The 18,525-nt window shown below is 42.6% G+C and overlaps 1 protein-coding gene across 3 annotated transcripts; it reads left to right on the forward strand.

Moving 5' to 3' along the window:
• Window positions 1-13,896: 13,896 nt before the first annotated feature.
• On the forward strand, window positions 13,897-18,267 carry LOC113027206 (uncharacterized). 3 transcript variants are annotated; one of them, XR_013910240.1, is made up of 3 exons: window positions 13,897-16,151; window positions 16,306-16,817; window positions 16,952-18,266. XR_013910240.1 is itself a non-coding variant. In XM_080304039.1 (3 exons), exons 2-3 carry the CDS (start codon window positions 16,779-16,781, stop codon window positions 17,261-17,263), a joined length of 351 nt encoding a protein of 116 aa, XP_080160165.1. In that variant the 5' UTR covers window positions 13,897-16,151; window positions 16,306-16,778; the 3' UTR covers window positions 17,264-18,262. The 3 variants fall into 3 exon arrangements, 2 of the variants coding, with proteins under 2 accessions (XP_080160165.1, XP_080160164.1); XM_080304039.1 differs by having other exon boundaries at window positions 16,952-18,262; XM_080304038.1 differs by having other exon boundaries at window positions 15,111-16,151; window positions 16,306-18,267.
• The last annotated feature ends 258 nt before the right edge of the window (window positions 18,268-18,525 follow it).

Below are 18,525 nucleotides of genomic sequence, written 5' to 3' on the forward strand. Positions count from 1 at the left end.
GATGACCCTCTCCAAATCAGCAAGAGGACTGAAGAGACATTTTGGCGATGCCTCCCAGCTCACAAAGGCACCTAAGTCTCTCGACCCATCTATCAATTAAAAAGAAACGACTCCCAGAACTCGTGATGTCCTGCATATGGAATGAATGAAACAGCAAATATGTTTTAAAACTTTCTCAGAGACATTTTTCCTCCCTGCTTGGATGTTAAAGAGAACGACATGTCTTACTTCTCAAACATCCCTGTCACACATCAGCATGTGGCCATCATTTGAAGCAGGACATAAATACACTTTTCTTTTACTGAGAGGCCATTTATTAATCACAAATAATAAATCTTTAGGCTGTGAAAGGGAGCATAAACACCCGGAGAAAACCCACGCTAGCATGAGGAGAGCATGCAGACTCTGCTGGATTCAAACCCAGCCCTTTATGCTCCAGGGCAATAGGTCTCACTGCTGCACTACGACGCTGCCCTAATGGTGTCGCCATCTACTCGCTTGCTCCCCAAATGTCCTGTGTTTTAATGCACCCTCGAAAATATTACAAATCTATTAATGTATAGATTTGTAATTTCTACAAAACAGGGCTGTGTGCCTAATTATCCTGGAGTTATACATAAACGCTTCATCATTGAATGATGGTGAGCTTGATGAGAGGACAGTGATTTGAGAACCGGTGGTCAGAGGCTCTGAAACAGAAGGAGAGGAGTGTCAGAGCTGCAGTGACAAATTAATGGGAATAGTCCGGTTGAATCTTTTTCAGGCTTACATGTTTGCAGGCGAAGAGACACGGGAGGGGGGAAGCGTGGTCGATGGGGAACCTTGAGAGTTTATAGCAAATTGGTCACGGCTGAGATTGACTGAAGAAGACCAGCATGCAGCTGAGTGAGGTTACAGCAGGGTGGAGGAGTTGGGTTTTTGTGAAACGACTAGAAGTACGAGATAACCGAACAAGAACAATGATTCTCTAAAGACACGAGAGGCCGAGACATAGATTAGCAGACAATCTTGCATGTGTGTCTTATATACAGCCGAGCTGATCAGCTACAGGTGAGGATCCTGGGTGGGATGAAGATGGCTCCGCCCAAAGGAGGAGACCATAGCACTGTGGAAAAACACTGCCACTCACCCAGAACATGGCATGATATCAATAACTGAATCTTCCCAGGATTTGTTCCTGTGAAAATATATAATTTTTGTCTTAGTTTTACTGTGAACTATAATTTGAACTCGTTTTCATGATGTATTCTCCTCGTTTTGTAATAAAAAAGCAGCATTATACAATTTTTGTTGTAAAAGCTGTTGTAAAATGCATGTTTTAATATGACAGCGAAGAATGAAAATAAGGTCTGAAGCTCGAATGTTCTCAGTGATGAGTCTGAATACAAATGTTAACGTTTTGCACACATCCCTGTCTGACTGTGATTGATCGAGCCATTCACTTCTAATTGTCTCAACATAAAATTGCCATCTTTTCTTCTCCATCGCACCGTGCTTCTTTGATTAATTACACCGAAGTCATCGATTCAGCGTCACCTGCTGAGCTCAGACACACCAATCACAACGCGTCATCTTGTCAGTCGTGCTGTCGTTGCTACGAGTGATTTCATTGAACATGTCATCCGTCCTGTCTGCTGTTTCTCCTGGAAGCTTAATGCATCATAATCATGTATCATGTCTCCAGCATTGCTGATGAAACATCTTATAAATCAAAAGGACAAATAGGTAATACAAATATTTTTATTACTTAATTTGTTTGCATGAATTATTAATGCAAGTTTTAAAATATCGATCCAGTCCAGATTTACCCTAAACTGAGCGACACTGCTGAATGGGTGTGAAACAGTATACAGTGCACAAAACACTGGTACTAACAAGTAGCCAATCAGATAGCAGCAACGTATGGACTATGGCACTGCATGGAGACGTCTAGTCCTGTGAGATACCCTGGTAGCCGCTTCTGTAACCTTTGCTCTGAGAAATAGAATTTCTTTTTGCTACACTTCCCAAACAGCAGCACCATCTAACTGAAACATGTAACCACTGGTACTTTGTTCACTCTCAGCCTGACGTCTGTGTGAGGGAAGCTGTTGTTTTTCTTCTTTTATAGGAAGTGATCCAAATATTTGAGGCTTAAAACTGATTCAAGGGGAGCAGAAGGAAGAAGAAGAAGAAGAAAAGGTTGATTACCTTCATACTTTTCTCCCACATCCCAACAGAGATGGCTGGCCTGAGTTAGACGATCCCTAAAGACTCACCTTATCAGACTGAGACTCGTCAGACCAGGCAACGTTTTTCCAATTTTCTATTGTCCAGTTGTAGTGACTCGGGGCGAATAGCAGCCTGTTTTTAACTGACTCGAGTGGCCCCTGGATGCTCTTTTTTATTTGAGTTACTGCTGCCTTCCCATCAGCTTGAAGTCACGTCTCCTCTGACCTCTGGTATCAACAAGGCATTTTCACCCAGAGTACTGCCACTCGCTGGATATTTTCACTTTTTCGGCCTATTGTCTGCAAACTCTAGAGTTGGTTGAGTGAAAAATTGCCAGCAGATCAACTGAAAGACAGTTCACGATGCGTTTTCAAGTGAAAATGCATTAGTGTGGACGTAACCCGTGTCTCAATCTCGCGGCCCATGTCACCTCTACTTGCAGCCCGCATAATGACGTGAAGAAACATTTTTAAAAAGTATTATTCAAAAAAAAAAATAAAATATGAAGGCAATAGGCACTTTACTACGGTTCAGAGCCGCGGACCTGTTTTATATACGCGCGGAATAGTTTTCTACATGAGATCGCTGCCTAATTACCTAATGTCCACCTACTGTTACTCATTTATATTAAGATTTAAACATCTAGTTAGTGTTGGTGTGGAGAGTAACCTGCAGTAATAGTAATAAATCACACAGCAATAGCACATTCATGTAGTTGTAAAAAGCATGATAATATATTAAGTAATCCAAAGTATTCAGAATACATTACTCTCATTGAGTAACGTAACAGAATATGTTACAAAATACATTTTGGGGCATGTAATCTGTAATCTGTAGTGGAATACATTTTAAAAGTAACTTCCCAACACTGAGCTGTGGTCATGTGATTTGGCTGGTGAGCGGATGGATAGTAAACTGCATTTGCATAAACACATAGAGAATAAAAAAAATGGCCTCACACATCTGTTAGCAAATAAAACTCGATCACTCATCACAGCTGTCAGGGGGAAGAAAACACAGCTGATCTAAAATTAATGATATAGAATAACATTCTTAGAAGTTTACGGGCATTTTATGGCTGCAGAGTTAATAAAAAGAATGATAAAGTTCATCCCTCTATAAAGAGTCGTTTAACATTTAGATCATAAATAATCTTTGACTCAAAGTCTGGCAGATTACTGTGGAGAAACATGAAGATTATGCCTTCATCTAATATTTCATTTCCTCATTAGAAAATGTTGTTTCTGTACATTCACATTGTTTAAGCATCTGGACCATTGACCTTTTATGAGTCAGAATATATGCTGTAAATATCTAAAGTTCAAGTTCACCATCAGCTCAAAGTGCTGATATGTGAATGGCCTCAGCGTTGATCACCTCCATAACAAGCTGCTGTCTCTCAGGGCGTTTCCATTTGACTTGAACACCCCGTCATAAACAAACTGTTTTAGCTGCCCCGTAAACTCGCTTTAATGTCATGTTGTTGGCTGATCTGCTGCCATTCACTTAGCTGCCTCACTGTTAATGGGAAACAGACGGTTCTTATATGACGCTTTTCTACTTTCAACAGTATATCTCATACTTTTGGATGCAAGCTGAGCAGCCAGGGTTTGAACCCTCAACCTTCTTGAGTAGTAGATGGCCTTATCTGCCTACTGAGCCACAGCCACCCCACAGAGCTCCTGTGTGGGGCATTAGTGGATTCAGCTAAGATGCTCTTGAACCAGACGCAGGTTCAAAAGCAGCTTAGCCAGAATGCTGGTGCAGTGGGTCCTGGCTTCCTCAGTGTGCAGCCAGTTCCTGGAGGATGTAGGAATTGTAGGAGCACTGATTGGCCTCCACGCTCACTTGACCTGAATCCAATAGAATGCCTCTAGGACATTAGGTTTCAGTCCCTTCAGCGCTGCAGCACTTCAGACTGTCCAGGAGCACAGTGATGCCCTGGTCCAGGTCCAGGAGGAGACCCCCCCAGGTCGCCGGCGTTGTCAGGCATGCATACAAGCACGTGCAGCCTTGTGTACATGCATACAAGCACGTGCAGCCTTGTGTACATGACTTTATGTACTGCTTCATTAAAAAACTCATAACGTTTTTTTCTTGCAAGTGAAGCTGACTTAAACATGAAGTAATACAATTAGTGAATATAAAGTTTATTTAAGGAGTTACTTCACTTTCAGGAGGAAAACCAACCTTTTGTCTCTTTTCAGGAACAGCTAATCGCACAAGACACCAATTAAAGATAACAATGTAACGATTTTGCCACAAAACGAGAGACATCTATACATCACACTTATCTCCACTCGCAACGTGAACTCATTCTCTGGCTTTACCGCAGAAGGGCTGTGAAACATCAGGTCCACACCAACCATAGCAACATCAGTACATTCGCACTTTATCGACAGCAGGCTAGAAGAGAGCCAAAGGATAAATGGAAAACAATAACATCACTTTGAAGTTAAGGTTAATTGAATGCCCTGAAATTCCTGAAAACCTTGCAGGTGCTGTGCTGCAGCTCATACACAATGGAGCTTTAACTCAGGGCACAGTTATCTTTTTCCATTTATTCTGTAGGACGTGGCACCGGGCCCACTCAGTGTGGCTGTGCACTCTTCCACTCCTCTAAAATATATTTTTGACAGGTAACACCTGGGCGTGTTCCAGATCTGGAAGGATTCGGATGGAGCTCTGCCTCCTCGCTCTCTCTCTCCACTCAGCAACTCTGAGCCAGGATCATGCCCCGGCTATAAATCCCTGCTCGAGTCAAGGGCAGAGCTGTAATTAACACAAAGATTGGGAATGTGTGTGGAAAAGCAAGAAGGCCCGAGTGTTTGCGTATGCTCGTGTGTGTCGATGCGTCGCTTCAAAACAGGAAGGTCCTATAAATAGTCCGTGAGGATGAATAGGGTGTTGTAAAATGTGACGTATGAAGAACAAACACTGCTCAGTGCCAGAGGTTGGCTGCCGCTGCAGTGGCTGGAAATCCTTCACGCTGGTTTATGTTGTTTTGTTCTGTGTTATAATTCTTCCACATTGCCGTCGTTTCTGAAACTCCTCAGCTCACATGTGTTTGTCAAACATCGGCCCAGAGCTGGTGCAAAAATAGGAAACACAGAAGGAAGCGATGTCCTGCCTTCAGGAAACAAGGGAACAGTGTTTGCCAAGCTGCATCAGGTTAGGTTCTTTTATGTTTCAGTGACAAAGACATGCTAACAGTGGCAGAATAATGAAGTGCAACTTTACACACACACAGTTTAAGAAAGTGTGCAAGCAGGGGTGTGTGCAGAGGCGTGGGTGCTTTCTCATGAAGCTCCTGTTGGAGGATAACAAGCTGTTAGCTTCAGCCCTGACAATGTCCGATGTCCTGAATCACACTCACCCTCAGCACATGGGTGCGATTTGGTGATACTTCAGTTCCCGTCAAAATTACAGAACCATTCAGACAAGCTCAAACTCAGAGTGAACTCCTGTGACTGATCAATGCCAGGTCTTCCCCCTAAAGAACAAACCGGTTGCACTAGGTCAGGGGTGGGGAAGGGTCAGTGTCCTGCAGGTTTTAGATCTCACCCTGGGTCAGCACACCTGAATCAAATGATTAGTTCATTATCAGGCCTCTGGAGAGCTTCAAGAAACGTTGAGGAGGTCATTTAGCCATTTAAATCAGCGGTGATGGATCAAGGATCTAAAACATGCAGGACACCGGCCCTGGCGTTCCCCTATCCCTGCACTAGGTGGACATTTGATTCCTTCATCTGGTTCTTCTTCCTCACTGTCACCAGTCCTCACAGAGTTCTCAGTAGGAAGCCTTTGCATCCTCTCCGATGTTGTACAGTCAGTACATTCAGTCAGCTGCTTTTGTAGCTCCTTATTTCCAGCAGTGAACAGCAGTGTTCATTTCAATTTAGCTTTAGTTGAGAAGATCAGAAGATGATGGCACGCTAAAGTCGATTCAGTGACTAAAATCTAAAGTGTAAAAGTCTGTCGTGTTTCCACGGCGAGAGTTGCTTCACACAGTTCACAAATCGTCTTCTTTTCCTCGACAGTGAAAGCTAAATATAGCCATAGTTTGACCCGACAAAGTATTAAAATATTTCCTAAGATTAACCACAGAATTCGGAAAATTATGTTCATTTGTACAACGAGTACTTGAATTATTGCATCGGAGCAGCGTGGTGTGGAGTCTGCTGCTCAGGTGTTACAGGTGCTTTGGTAGCGGCCTTCAGATTGTTTCTTTTTGGCTCGGGCATTTCTTGTCTTCTTCATGACAGCATCCCATAGAGTCTGTTTGGGGTTCAGCCTGGGCACGTTAGCTGGCCACTGAAGCGCTGTAGAAACATTTGGCAGTAGTTTGATAATGTAGGCAGGTGCTAAGTTCAAATCTGCATCTTCATTAAGCAAGTCAGCAGGTGGAAGCATGAAGTGATTTCTTGGTGGATGGTTGAAACTGAGTGTAAACGACCACGGCAGACCCAGTGGCATTTTGATGCTTTTATTAATCCCTACACGGTTGCTGTACATTCGCACTCAGAGCTGCAGCTCTCCCGCTTCCAGCTCAACATAACACCAACAACCCAACCACAGGACCCAGTACAATATTTAATTCGGCGGGGCGTGATTGCGGATGCCGTGCAGGTGCGTCCGCCTCCTCTGCACGGCACCGCAGGCCACGCCCCGCCACATACCCCCATCGCCCGACTGAGGCCGGGGAACCATCCGGCCGAACGTACTCCCCCCACCGCGAGCGGGAGAGGGGATCAGCCCGGACCGTCGGCGCCCCCGGGCCCTGGCCAAGCGACGGGGAGTTGTGAGTCCAGGTGGCCGCCTGCGAACCCAGCAGCGTCGGCGAAGCTGGTCCGGAGGTCGGCCGCGTGGCAGGTGGACGCGGCGCTGTTGGTACGGTCGTGCGCCCCAGCTCGCAGGCGGCTGGGCAGATGTCCGGCAGGCACCGGCCTCTGGTGGAGGTGAGGCCGCTCTGCTCACCCCGCTAACCTCGGGCTTCGGTGGCGCGGACTCCCTTAGCACGTGCACCACCGACTTATCCCGCGGCTTCTCCGCCCCTCCCGGTGGGAGCAGCTCACGCTGCACCTCCACCGCTGCCGGCTGGAGCAGCTCCCCTCGCTGCGCCTCCGGCACTGCCTCTACCGGCTGGAGCAGCTCCTCGGGCGCCGCCTCCACTGTTGTCTCTCCCGGCTGGAGCGGCTCCTCGGGCGCCGCCTCCACCGCTGCCGGCTCCGCCGCCTTCTTCCGAGGCGCAGGAACGGGCACCGGGCCCTGCAGAGCCCCTGCGGCTCCCACGCGAGGTGTGGGGACAGGCGCTGTGGCAGGCTGCGTGCTAGTTGGTCGCAACCTGGGGGCCGGCACGGGCGCCTGCACGGACTGGATCTCCTCCACTCCAGCGCCATTGGGGAGCGCCGGTGGGGGTGGCGGTGGTGTCGGGCAGGACCGGATCAGCGCCGCCAGATTCTCCATCCTCTGCAGGTGGCGTTCGGTCTGGTCCTGCAGCTCTTCCCGCCTGCGGCGCCACACCGCCGCCTGCTCCTGCTGCGTGGCCGCCAGCTCGGCCACCATTCTCGCCAGCTCCTCCCTCTGCTGGCCCACTCCTGGATCTGCCGTGCCTCCCGTCCTGGGTTTTGGCACCACTGTAAACGACCACGGCAGACCCAGTGGCATTTTGATGCTTTTATTAATCCCTACACGGTTGCTGTACATTCGCACTCAGAGCTGCAGCTCTCCCGCTTCCAGCTCAACATAACACCAACAACCCAACCACAGGACCCAGTACAATATTTAATTCGGCGGGGCGTGATTGCGGATGCCGTGCAGGTGCGTCCGCCTCCTCTGCACGGCACCGCAGGCCACGCCCCGCCACACTGAGAAACACGCTGGATCGACCACCACCGCCAACAGAGACAACAGCAGAAACGTGGAACCATAAAATCATCACAGACCTCAGACATCTCACACTGGACGTCAACCACCTTGGATTCTTTGCCATTCCAGTCCTCCTCCAGACTTAAGGACCCTTGTTTGATGCAAAGAGTACTTTAATTTGAAAGAAAACTTTTCACCTGCCCAGTTCTTTTCCTCTGTAGCACAGAAAAAAACCTTCTCACACTGCCTCTGCTTCAGGAGTTTCTTTACACTAGAAAGATTCCTGAAGGTACTCCGACACCAGCATCATTCCACTCCTTGTGAAGCTCTCCCAAATCCCTGACTCAACTTCTGAAAGCTGCAGTCATTGCTGGTGCTTGTGCACCTTTTCCTACCACACTTTTCCCTTCCTGTCAACTTTCCATAAACACGCTTCAGTACGGCACTCGGCGAGCAGCCAGCTAATGAGCTTCTGCGGTTTATCCTCTGTGTGCAGAGTGTCGGCGATCAGTATCTGGACAGCTGTGGTTGCGTTTGCTCAACTAGACTCGGAGATCAACAGAAATTACAGTGCTTGGATAGTAATTAACTCAAACTAGAAGTGAAACAGTCTAATATTTTCAGATACTGGAATTTTAATTTAATGAGCCTTTTAAGCTTTTATTATAAAAAAAAAACTTTAAATGTAATCAACAAAGAATATATGAAAGTATATTTTTTGAAATTAAAAAGTTTAATTTGTCATTTTGTATCCAGTAATCAGTCTGAACAGTGTTTGAGTTTGAGGCTCTGAGGAGGATGTGCTGTGCATTCAGCTCAGGAGACGACCACAAAGGAATTCTTATGGATTTAATCTGAAATATTTAACTTGTGCGAGTGTTGCATCTCTGCTATCTGTGAAAAAAGGCCAGAGGCTAGTTTAAGTAGCCACTGGGTCGACGTTATATCCAGTGTTGGGTAAGTTACTTTAAAATAGTAACTTAGTTACATTACTAGTTACTTCTCTCAAAAGTAACTCAGTTACTTCAAGTTACTCGTTACTTTCAAAGTAACTAGTTACTAGGGAAAGTAACTTTGGTTTTACTCAGAATTCTCTTGTTAATGTGTTGCTCCCATAACTTTGCAGTTTTCTAGCTTGCTTACTTGCCACAGTGCACTGTGCCACCTACCAATAGAAAGGAAAAGATAATGTGCACATTTCCACGAGAGAAATCCCACGCCTGGACCGTCATTGACTGCTGCCATGATTCTAGCCTACGTCACAGCGTCATGTGCGCCTTTTACATCCAACACAAAAACTGCAGTCGTGGTGCTTTCGATTGTATTCAGAACTCAGAAATTCTGCCTTCTGAATAGGAAGATGTAGGCAACACCAGACTGCAGATGAGCCGCTTACAGGGCTGGACTGGGACAGAAAATAGTCCCGGGCATTTTTACTAGAGACTGGCCCACCATTATAGGAAAAATCATAAAGCCTTTGAATGAAAATAAACACTGTCACGACAGTGATGTACACTGTTCTGATGGTATATATGCATCAATCTATCAATCGTTTGTTGTAAGATTCAGTTAATTATTTTTTAAAAGCGAGACATTTTAAATGAGAATAAGAAAGAAAAGTATTTCTTTGTGCCCCCCTTTCCCCGTTAATGCCCTACATGGACCCCTGGCAACACTTTGCTAGATCCGCACCTGCACAGTTACCAGCTGTCAGCTACCTAAAAAAGGATCCTGGGGTTATTTGTCTCTCAGAAACAGTTCATAACTTCCCTTCAACTCATTCCTGTCACCTAAAAGGTAAACCTGTTTCTCCATCACCTGTTCAGCTCTGATGATCCACACTGAAAAAATGGTAATTGGCAGGCTTTTGGATTTGCACAAATGAATTTAGTTAATGCTACACAAGCCTTTCATGTTTCTCTTATTTACATTATTGAATAAAGTACCATTTACGTAATTATAAACAATACTGAAACTACTCATTTTTCTTGCATTGATATAAAATGACTAAATTAGTATACTAAAACCATTGTAATCATGTTTGACCACCAACGGAAATGATGTAATATATTCAAAGACAGCAACTAAATATGATTGGACAATCACATAAGCGCGGCCTTTAAACAACAACATTATTCAAGGAGAGCGCAATTGACCGCCAGTTTCTGGAAGACTGTTAAGCCACATGCAACCTTTGGCACTGCGTTAGTGGGCATAGTGAGAAGGTAAGTAAATTAAATACATTTGTTTTACTTGGGGATGTTTTCACAGAATTATTTTGTTGCGTGCTGGGAAAAAAGTTATCTGTAATGCTTTTCGTACAGCATGCACCAAAATGCACTTTTTCCTTTTCTTTTTACACTGCTAGCTAGTGTTGGTATTAGCTACACGACTATAGCTGAAAAATAGTCTAACAAAGTGCACATAGTCGGGAGAAAGTGGCTGTTATCGGTCGGATTTGGAATGTGGCAGAGGACACTGGGTTGTTAGTGGCTTAACAAGCTCATGAAATCTCACCGAGAGAGCGCAATAGTGTTTGTGTTACACTGCTAGTCATTGCTACAGTGGCTAATTGCTGCAACCGTCAGAGTTTAGCAAGCTGGGATTGCCACTGTGAGATATGTTAATTCTGGTGGCTGACACACACGCAAGTCATAACAAGAATCCGTCCACACGTACACAGATATTTTTGAAAATGGAGATTTCCCATTTTAGTTAAAAAAAATAAAAAAAATCCCATCCATGCTGCAGTCTTGAAAAAATATCTCCGTCCACATGTAAACTCAAATGCTGTCAAGAACCAAATCCTAGTGTAACAAACAGTGTAGAAATGCTGGTTAATCAGAAGTCTAGAAGCCTGGGAGCGGAAGGAGTAAACAGTTTTGTATACTCACAAAACTTTGAGGTAATTCTGAAAAGTTTTCGTGTTTTTTCTAGAAAGGCAGCTAATTTTGTGTTACCTTTGAAATGATGAAGGCATTTAAAATGTTAATAACTAAAGACAGTATTTTGGATTTTGTGTCTCTCGCTCTCATGGCCAGGTTCACAACGCTATGAAATACGACTGGTGTAGACTCACAACTGGGGAATGCACAAAATTCATACAGCATACAGAAATTTAATAAAAATAAAATGTTTTCGCAAAACCAACTACAAAGTTGGCGTAGGTATTTAGGTTGTGAGAGCGTCCATGTTAAATGTATAAGTTCACCCTGACGCCTGTCTTTCTTAATGGAGGCACAGTAACTGCGTATGTATATGTAAGTGTGTAAAAACTGCAAACAGTAAGATTAACAGCAACAGTATTTTGCCAGTATCTGCTACTGAAGAAATTAATCTCACAGTGTGACGTCTAAAAAGGCGTTGCGTGAAAATCTCAGTTTTCAGTGATACAAAATCCCGTTTGTGTGGACGAAAGACCCAAATGCACAGAAAAAGCTGCGTTTTCAAAAATACCTTGTGTGTGTGGATGTAGACTTAGACTTGGGTTTAAGAACCTTTGCCCATGAATGCCAAATCATCTGTCATAGTCATTGTTTTAGGTGAAGTGCCCCTTACTTAACTATTATCTTATTCAAGCCCAACTAATACAGATATCTACAAACAGATACATACATTTGTTCAATGGAGCATGCTCCCAGCACCCCAAGAAAAGCATGGCCAATAAACAGTGGTTCTAATTGTCTAATTAAGTTCTGGATTGTGAATTTTCCAATACTGTCCAAACAAAAGTTACAACCTTTCTGGGGTTTTTTTTAGTTTGTGTGGAACATATGTGAGCTGCTTCTCAAAACATTATGTATAAATGAGCAAAAGATTGGCACTTTAATGTTCTGCTTGTTGGGAATAACTTTTTTTAGTAAAAGTTAATGTTGTATGTGATGGTGGCATTTTTTACTTTTATGATTACACATGTCTGGAAAATGAAGTTATATTCTTGTTATGTGCAATAACATCAATGTTATTGTATACGTAGATTAGCATAAAGAAACAAAATAAATCTTCAATGTTGGCGTCCAATTTAAAGCGTGTGTGTGTGTGTGTGTGTGTGTGTGTGTGTGTGTGTGTGTGTGTGTGATCTCTGAATCTGACGTAATCCTCTGGATATTGAATGAGCTGACTCTTGATTATCTGTGTCTTACAGGGTTAGGTGGTGCTGGGAATGTGGAGTTGTAAGGGGTGCACAGAAACGGTGTCAAGTCGTTCCAAGCTTTTGCATCACTACAGATTAAAACATCCACATTTTGGACGTCGTTCTCACTTTCCATGTACATACCTGCATTGTCCATGCACCTTTAAAACGTGGAATGCCCTTATTGTCCATCAAAATAAAATCCACAGCACGGGGGTCACTACTAAAAAAAAGGCGATTTTCAGTTGCCACCTTTGCGAATGCAATGATTTAGCATCAGAGCGTGATTATTTTGCTCACATATATGCGCATCTTAAAAGAAATGAGACACTTACTTGTATGTTTCTAGGCTGCAACTTTAAAACAAACATTTACTGTACATTTAAATCACACAAAAACCGTAAACACAGACATTATACACCAGGTGATTTTAAACGAGGTATAGTAAGAACAGGAATCGCACCTACAAATGAATTTGCGGAAAATAGTCAGGAGTTTGTAGATCAGTTGGATACTGTCATTCCTTCACATGGTCAGTGTGATACTGAGGACTTGCAAAAAGTCATAGAGCAAAGTTTTGCAACTACTCTGCTAAAGCTGGAGCATTTGGTCCATGTGCCAAGCACAGCTATTGATGTATTTTTAGAGGAACTCTATCATTTGATACGGTCGGCACCTGTACCATTATCCTGTGATATTGTGACGAATATCTTTAATCAAAGAAACCTTCCCATTGATAAAGATCTCATTACAGAAACTATTAATGCAGTTTTTTCAGGTAATCCTGTACTAAGGTCCATTCAAAAGGGTGGTCCGCTAAGCACAGCATATCTGCGTAAGCAGTATTACAAGGAAAATTTCTGTGTTTTAGAACCAGTTGAATATATACTTGATGCTGAAAAGAAACACAGTTTCCAATATGTCCCATTGCTGAAATTGTTACAGCAGCTGTTGAGTAGAAAAGATGTTGTTGATGAAGTTGTGAAATGCCATAAACAACAGGTGGGAACAGACTCTACTGGGTCATATCATTACAGGTCTTCAAGTGATGGTTCCCTATTTAAGAAAAACTTTTTCCTTTCTGGTGAAAATCTAAGGATTTCCCTACGTTTTTATGTGGATGACTTTGAAGTCTGTAACCCCCTTGGTACCTCACGGAAGAAACACAAGCTTTGTGCCATTTATTGGGTTTTGACTAACTTGCCTTCAGGATCTCATTCCTCCTTATCGTCCATCTACTTGTCAGTGTTGTGCAAAACCACTGACGTTAAAACTTATGGTTATGACAAAATCTTGGAACCTCTTCTACAGGATCTGAAAACTCTTGAAGAACATGGCGTTTATGTTCCACTATTAGGAGAGTCAGTCAAAGGTACAGTCGTAAGTGTAATCGCAGATAACCTTGGAGCACACAGTGTTGCAGGATTTATGCAAAGCTTTTCTGTAGAATACTATTGCAGATTTTGCACAGGGAAGAGCAGTGATATTCAGCTGTATTCTGTAGCGTCTGGTGCTTTCACGCTAAGAAGCAAAGACCTTCACCAAGTTCATGTCAAACAAGCCCAAGATAGAGGTACAGGCTGTTGTGGAGTGAAAAGAGAATGTGTCTTCACCAAAAATCTGTCCCACTTTCATGTCATATTTGGTTATCCGCCTGATCTTGCTCATGATGTTTTTGAGGGTATAATCCCAGTAGAGTTGGCTCATTGCTTGACAGTTCTTATATCAAAGAAGTTTTTCACTTTAGCCGACTTAAACAATGCGATTCTGAAGTTCCCCTACAAATGGGAAGATAAGACAAACAGACCTCATGTAGTGTCACAAACTTTCTCTAGCACCAAAACAGTAGGAGGAAATGCGCATGAGAACTGGAGCTTGCTCCGGTTCTTGCCTTTTTTAGTTGGATCACTTGTGCCTGAAGATGAGCCTGCATGGCTTGTTCTCATGACTCTGAAGGATATCACAGAACTTGTCGTGTCCCCTGTGCATAGTGATGACTCTCTGGCTTTTTTGGAAAGCAAAATTATAGAGCACAGACAGCGATACCAGGCACTGTTTCCTGATGTTAAGCTACTACCAAAACACCATTATTTGGAGCACTATCCACAGATGATTAGGTTTTTTGGTCCAGTTGTTTGGCTGTGGACAATGCGTTTCGAGGCCAAACACAGCTTTTTCAAGCAGGTCATGAGACACACAAGCTGCTTTAAGAATGTGCCTCTCTCCTTGGCCTCAAAGCATCAGATGATGATAGCTTACCATCTAAGCTCCCCATCTCTTGGCAAGTCTGAACTAGAGGTCTCGGCTGTATCAACTTTTCCAGTGGATTTGCTTAAAGAGGAGATGGCTAGAGTCATTAGGCAAACATTCCCTGACATTCTAGAGATAAACCTTGCACATTGTGTGACAATAAAGGGCATAACTTATAGGAAGGGAATGGTACTGGCCCACAGGGCAGCTGGTGGGTTGCCAGAATTCTATGAAATAAACCACATCTGCATTGTAAACCAGAGCATATTCTACATTGTCAGAGAGCTCGGTGGCTGGTACAGGGAGCACTACAGAGCTTTTGAGCTCAACCCAGTATCTGCAAGAATATTCACTCTTGTTTCACTCCGTGAACTCCTTGACACTTATCCACTGGTTGACTACAAGATCGGATCAGTCCGCATGGTGACTTTAAAAAGGCATAAAGAAATAAAAGGTGTGCAAATATTTGTAATAAGTTCAGTCACATGTATTTCACTAGATACATTCTTTTTTTTTTTTCTTTTTTTTTTGTATATCTGACCTTTTATAACTGACTGATATGTATGGGTAACTGTATGAAGACTAAACTGAAGTTATTCTTTCTGGGTGTCTGATGTATTGTTGTTGTTTTTTTTCGTCTACAGAATAGCTGCTTGAAATGGGGACCCCTGCGATCCTAAAGATCATCTTGACTGATGGAACCTGTCAAAGGCTCACTCTCTCCAATGGACCACCTGAATCAATTGAGGATCTCATTGTTGAAGTCAAGAGACATTGTGGTCTTCAGGGCGATTTCAGACTTCAGTTTATGGATCCCTTGTTTGGGAATGAGTTCCTTAATCTTACCTCAGTTTCAGAAGTGGCAGACAGAGGGACTCTTAAAGTTATTGACATGTCAAGACCCACCACTATGCAGCATGAGGATTATATCATTCTTGATCCTGTCCAGGACTCCGAAGCCCTCAGCTGTTCCTCTGTTAACGATTCTTCGTACCTGTCTGGTGGATCTGTGGACACGGATGTGTTGTCATCAAGTGAGTCAACAAGCTCACGATCTTCTTGGCCTGCTGTCTTTTATGTGCCCAAGTTTTCGTATGATGCTGAATTACAACTTCAGCAGGCAAAAATTGCGTACAATCAGAATGGAACTACACTTATTCCAGATCCCAAGTTGAAGTCAGCCATCCTTGAAGGTTTGGTGCAGGAAATTGTGAAGTATAAAGTGTATGTCAGTGATAAAGAAATGGATCAAGTAGCTCAGAGTCTGATCAAGAAGCATCCCTGTCTAACTGAGACAGGCTCCAACACTGGATTTGGAGGATGGAAGACCAGTTTAAAATATAAACTCTCAAACTATCGCACCCAGCTACGAAAACTGGGCTGCCCAGAGGTGACTGTAAACTCTCTAAAGAACAAACCTGTTGGAAGATGCAGTGCAGCCTTTGGTGTCAAAAAAGCAAAGAGGGCAGAAGTAAACTTTTGCCCAACATACCCACCAGAAGAAACTGAGGAGAGCCTGGAGGCAATGCGGAAAACTTTACTCTTGGACATAAAGAAGAAGAACAACAGAGAGTTGGTGAAATTCAAGATGGAAAAGACTTTTGCCTACAGAAGACATGAAGTTGTTCGTGATGCACCAATGGTAGAGGCTTTCATGGCAAGATGGCCTGCTCTATTTGATGTCCATGAGGTAAAGTTTGACTCACACCGGGAGTTCTTGGAAGAGGTGTTAAGCTAAAATACTTTAGGCACATTTAACAGCCAATTTCTTCAGCATTGGTGATTGTGGCCTTCTTCCTGGTGTTAAACATTTGAAGCTCACTCTTTTGTGCTGATGTTTTCAGATCAATGCTGAGTTTAAAAGAATTACCACAATCCCCCTTCAATCAAAGTTCCTGTCTCAGATGGATCTCCACTTAGACAACCTGGTGAAGCTGTTCAAAAGAAGAGGAGGACAGCTTGGACAAAGACTGAAAAAAGCTGTGGCACAAATGGATAATGTAAGTGATAAAGCCTTAACACAACTATGACCCCTTTTGGACAAAACTTTTAATTGGTTAAAAATTGTAAATGTTTTTCCAATGATAAATGCTGTCATCTTGTACTACTTTTACATCTGCTTGTTTTTGTTTTAATCTACTTAGTCAACTTTATTAGTATGTGTGCCTTTACTTTGAAAGCATTCATGTAAAGTACAGTACTAAAACCTAAAATCAATGAGAAGGGCTGACTGAAGATACTAATCACACAAATTTCATTTCAGTGTGAAGATGTTAATGCTGGACGTGAGTGTGTCATTAAGGGAGTGTGTATCTACATGGGTGAAGATCCTGACAACCTTATCCGGGAGTATGTGGTAAGTACTTGGGGTATTTTATTTTATTTTTTGGGGGGGGTGGGGGGGTGACTTTCACCAGTACATCATATTGCTCACTTGCCATGGATTGAGTAACATGACTTTTATTTTATTTATTTATGTCTTTTTTACAGGACATGGATGAAGACGCCATCAATGAGGCCATTGAAGACACCACTGTTGGAATTTATCTTCTTAAAGAACAAGCTTCAGCAGATGAACAAGAAGACATTGGAGTTGTCCTTGAAGGCATCAGGGTGGTGAAGAATTTGGATAATGTAGCATTTGCTGTGGTAATGCTATTTGGACTCATGTATGCACTAAACCTTGCCTACCCTGCTGACCTCCGCTACACCTTTGAGGTTTTCCAGAAGGTTTTCATGGAACTGGATGGAGCTAAACTCTCCAACAAAGTTCTTGCTCTCAAAAACCGTCTGTTTCACTGAAGGGTCAAAGACTGCACTTCAGCAATTCTTTACTGAACACAAAACGAAAAACTGCAATGTTATACTGCTGATACTGTTTGTTTGGGGGTTTTTTGTTGTTGTTGTTGTTGTTGTTTTTTTTTTCTCATGTGACTGCACTTCGAGGTGACACTTTTTTTCTTTTCTTCCTTTTGGTGGTATTGTATTGCGAGAAATGTTTACAGAGGTTTTTTAGCAATGTGCTCTGGGTCAACCTTTACATCCTGCTTATATGTTCAAAAGGAAGATTCCTTTAGGTGTTTGGTATTATGTGACAGTGTCATTTAAGCTTCAATTTAGTAAAAAAATTCTGTACAGCTAAATACAAAATGTGACATGTATGAAGATATATCTTATCCTTAATAGCAGCTTGCTGCCTCTTTGAGTTTTGGAAGACCAATTTAAGCTGAAGTTGTTCTATATATGTACAGACTTGATCATTCAAAGCAGCTTGCTGGTTTCTGCCTCTTAAACTCCAGGTAACAGGAGTTGTAGAAATGTTAAATGCAAAAAAAAGTTATATTTGTGTAAGCCTGTTTGTTCATGGATGCCTTTTTGATTCTTTTTCCAAGTAGGCTTAATTTAGTTTCAAACTTTTAATTGTGAAATTAAATACAAATATGTGTAAGATGACAGGATCATTAATAAGCACTTATTTGTAGCTTTCTTGTATTGCTGCTAAGGTCAGTTTTGAGGTGAAATATTTACAAATGTTTTAAATCTTTCTTTCAGTTATATCTGCAGGCAATCGCTAAAACTGTGTAACAAGTTTATATGCTTGCTGTTTTCACTGCTGTTAAAATAAAGGTGAACTTTTCAGCACTCCCATTTTTTTTTGCCTTTTTTGTCAATAACATTTAGTTTATGTTTACATTATTATATTGTACATAGGCAAGAAACCAAGGACTGAATTTTTATGAAGTTGACTTAAAATAATTAAGTAGGATTTAAAGCCATAATTTGTGTTGCAGGAACATAATTATAATGCCTTTATGTTACACAATTTCATTAAGTACCACTGACAATCAAAAATACGTTGGTGTTAAACTTTAAAATATATCAACATTACGTAATACATTGATATTTTGGTAACAGATAAACAGTATGTACATCGAACATGATTTTTTTAAGTAATCTAATGTGACAGGGCGGTGGGAGGGCTTTGTACGCATCCCGGAAAGAGGTGTAGCAGTGGTCGAGTAGCCTATCTCCACGAGTGTTAAAGTGGATGTGTTGATGGAGTT

This window comes from Astatotilapia calliptera, chromosome 7, assembly GCF_964374335.1.
Source record: "Astatotilapia calliptera chromosome 7, fAstCal68.1, whole genome shotgun sequence".
NCBI classification, from domain to species: Eukaryota; Metazoa; Chordata; class Actinopteri; order Cichliformes; family Cichlidae; genus Astatotilapia; species Astatotilapia calliptera.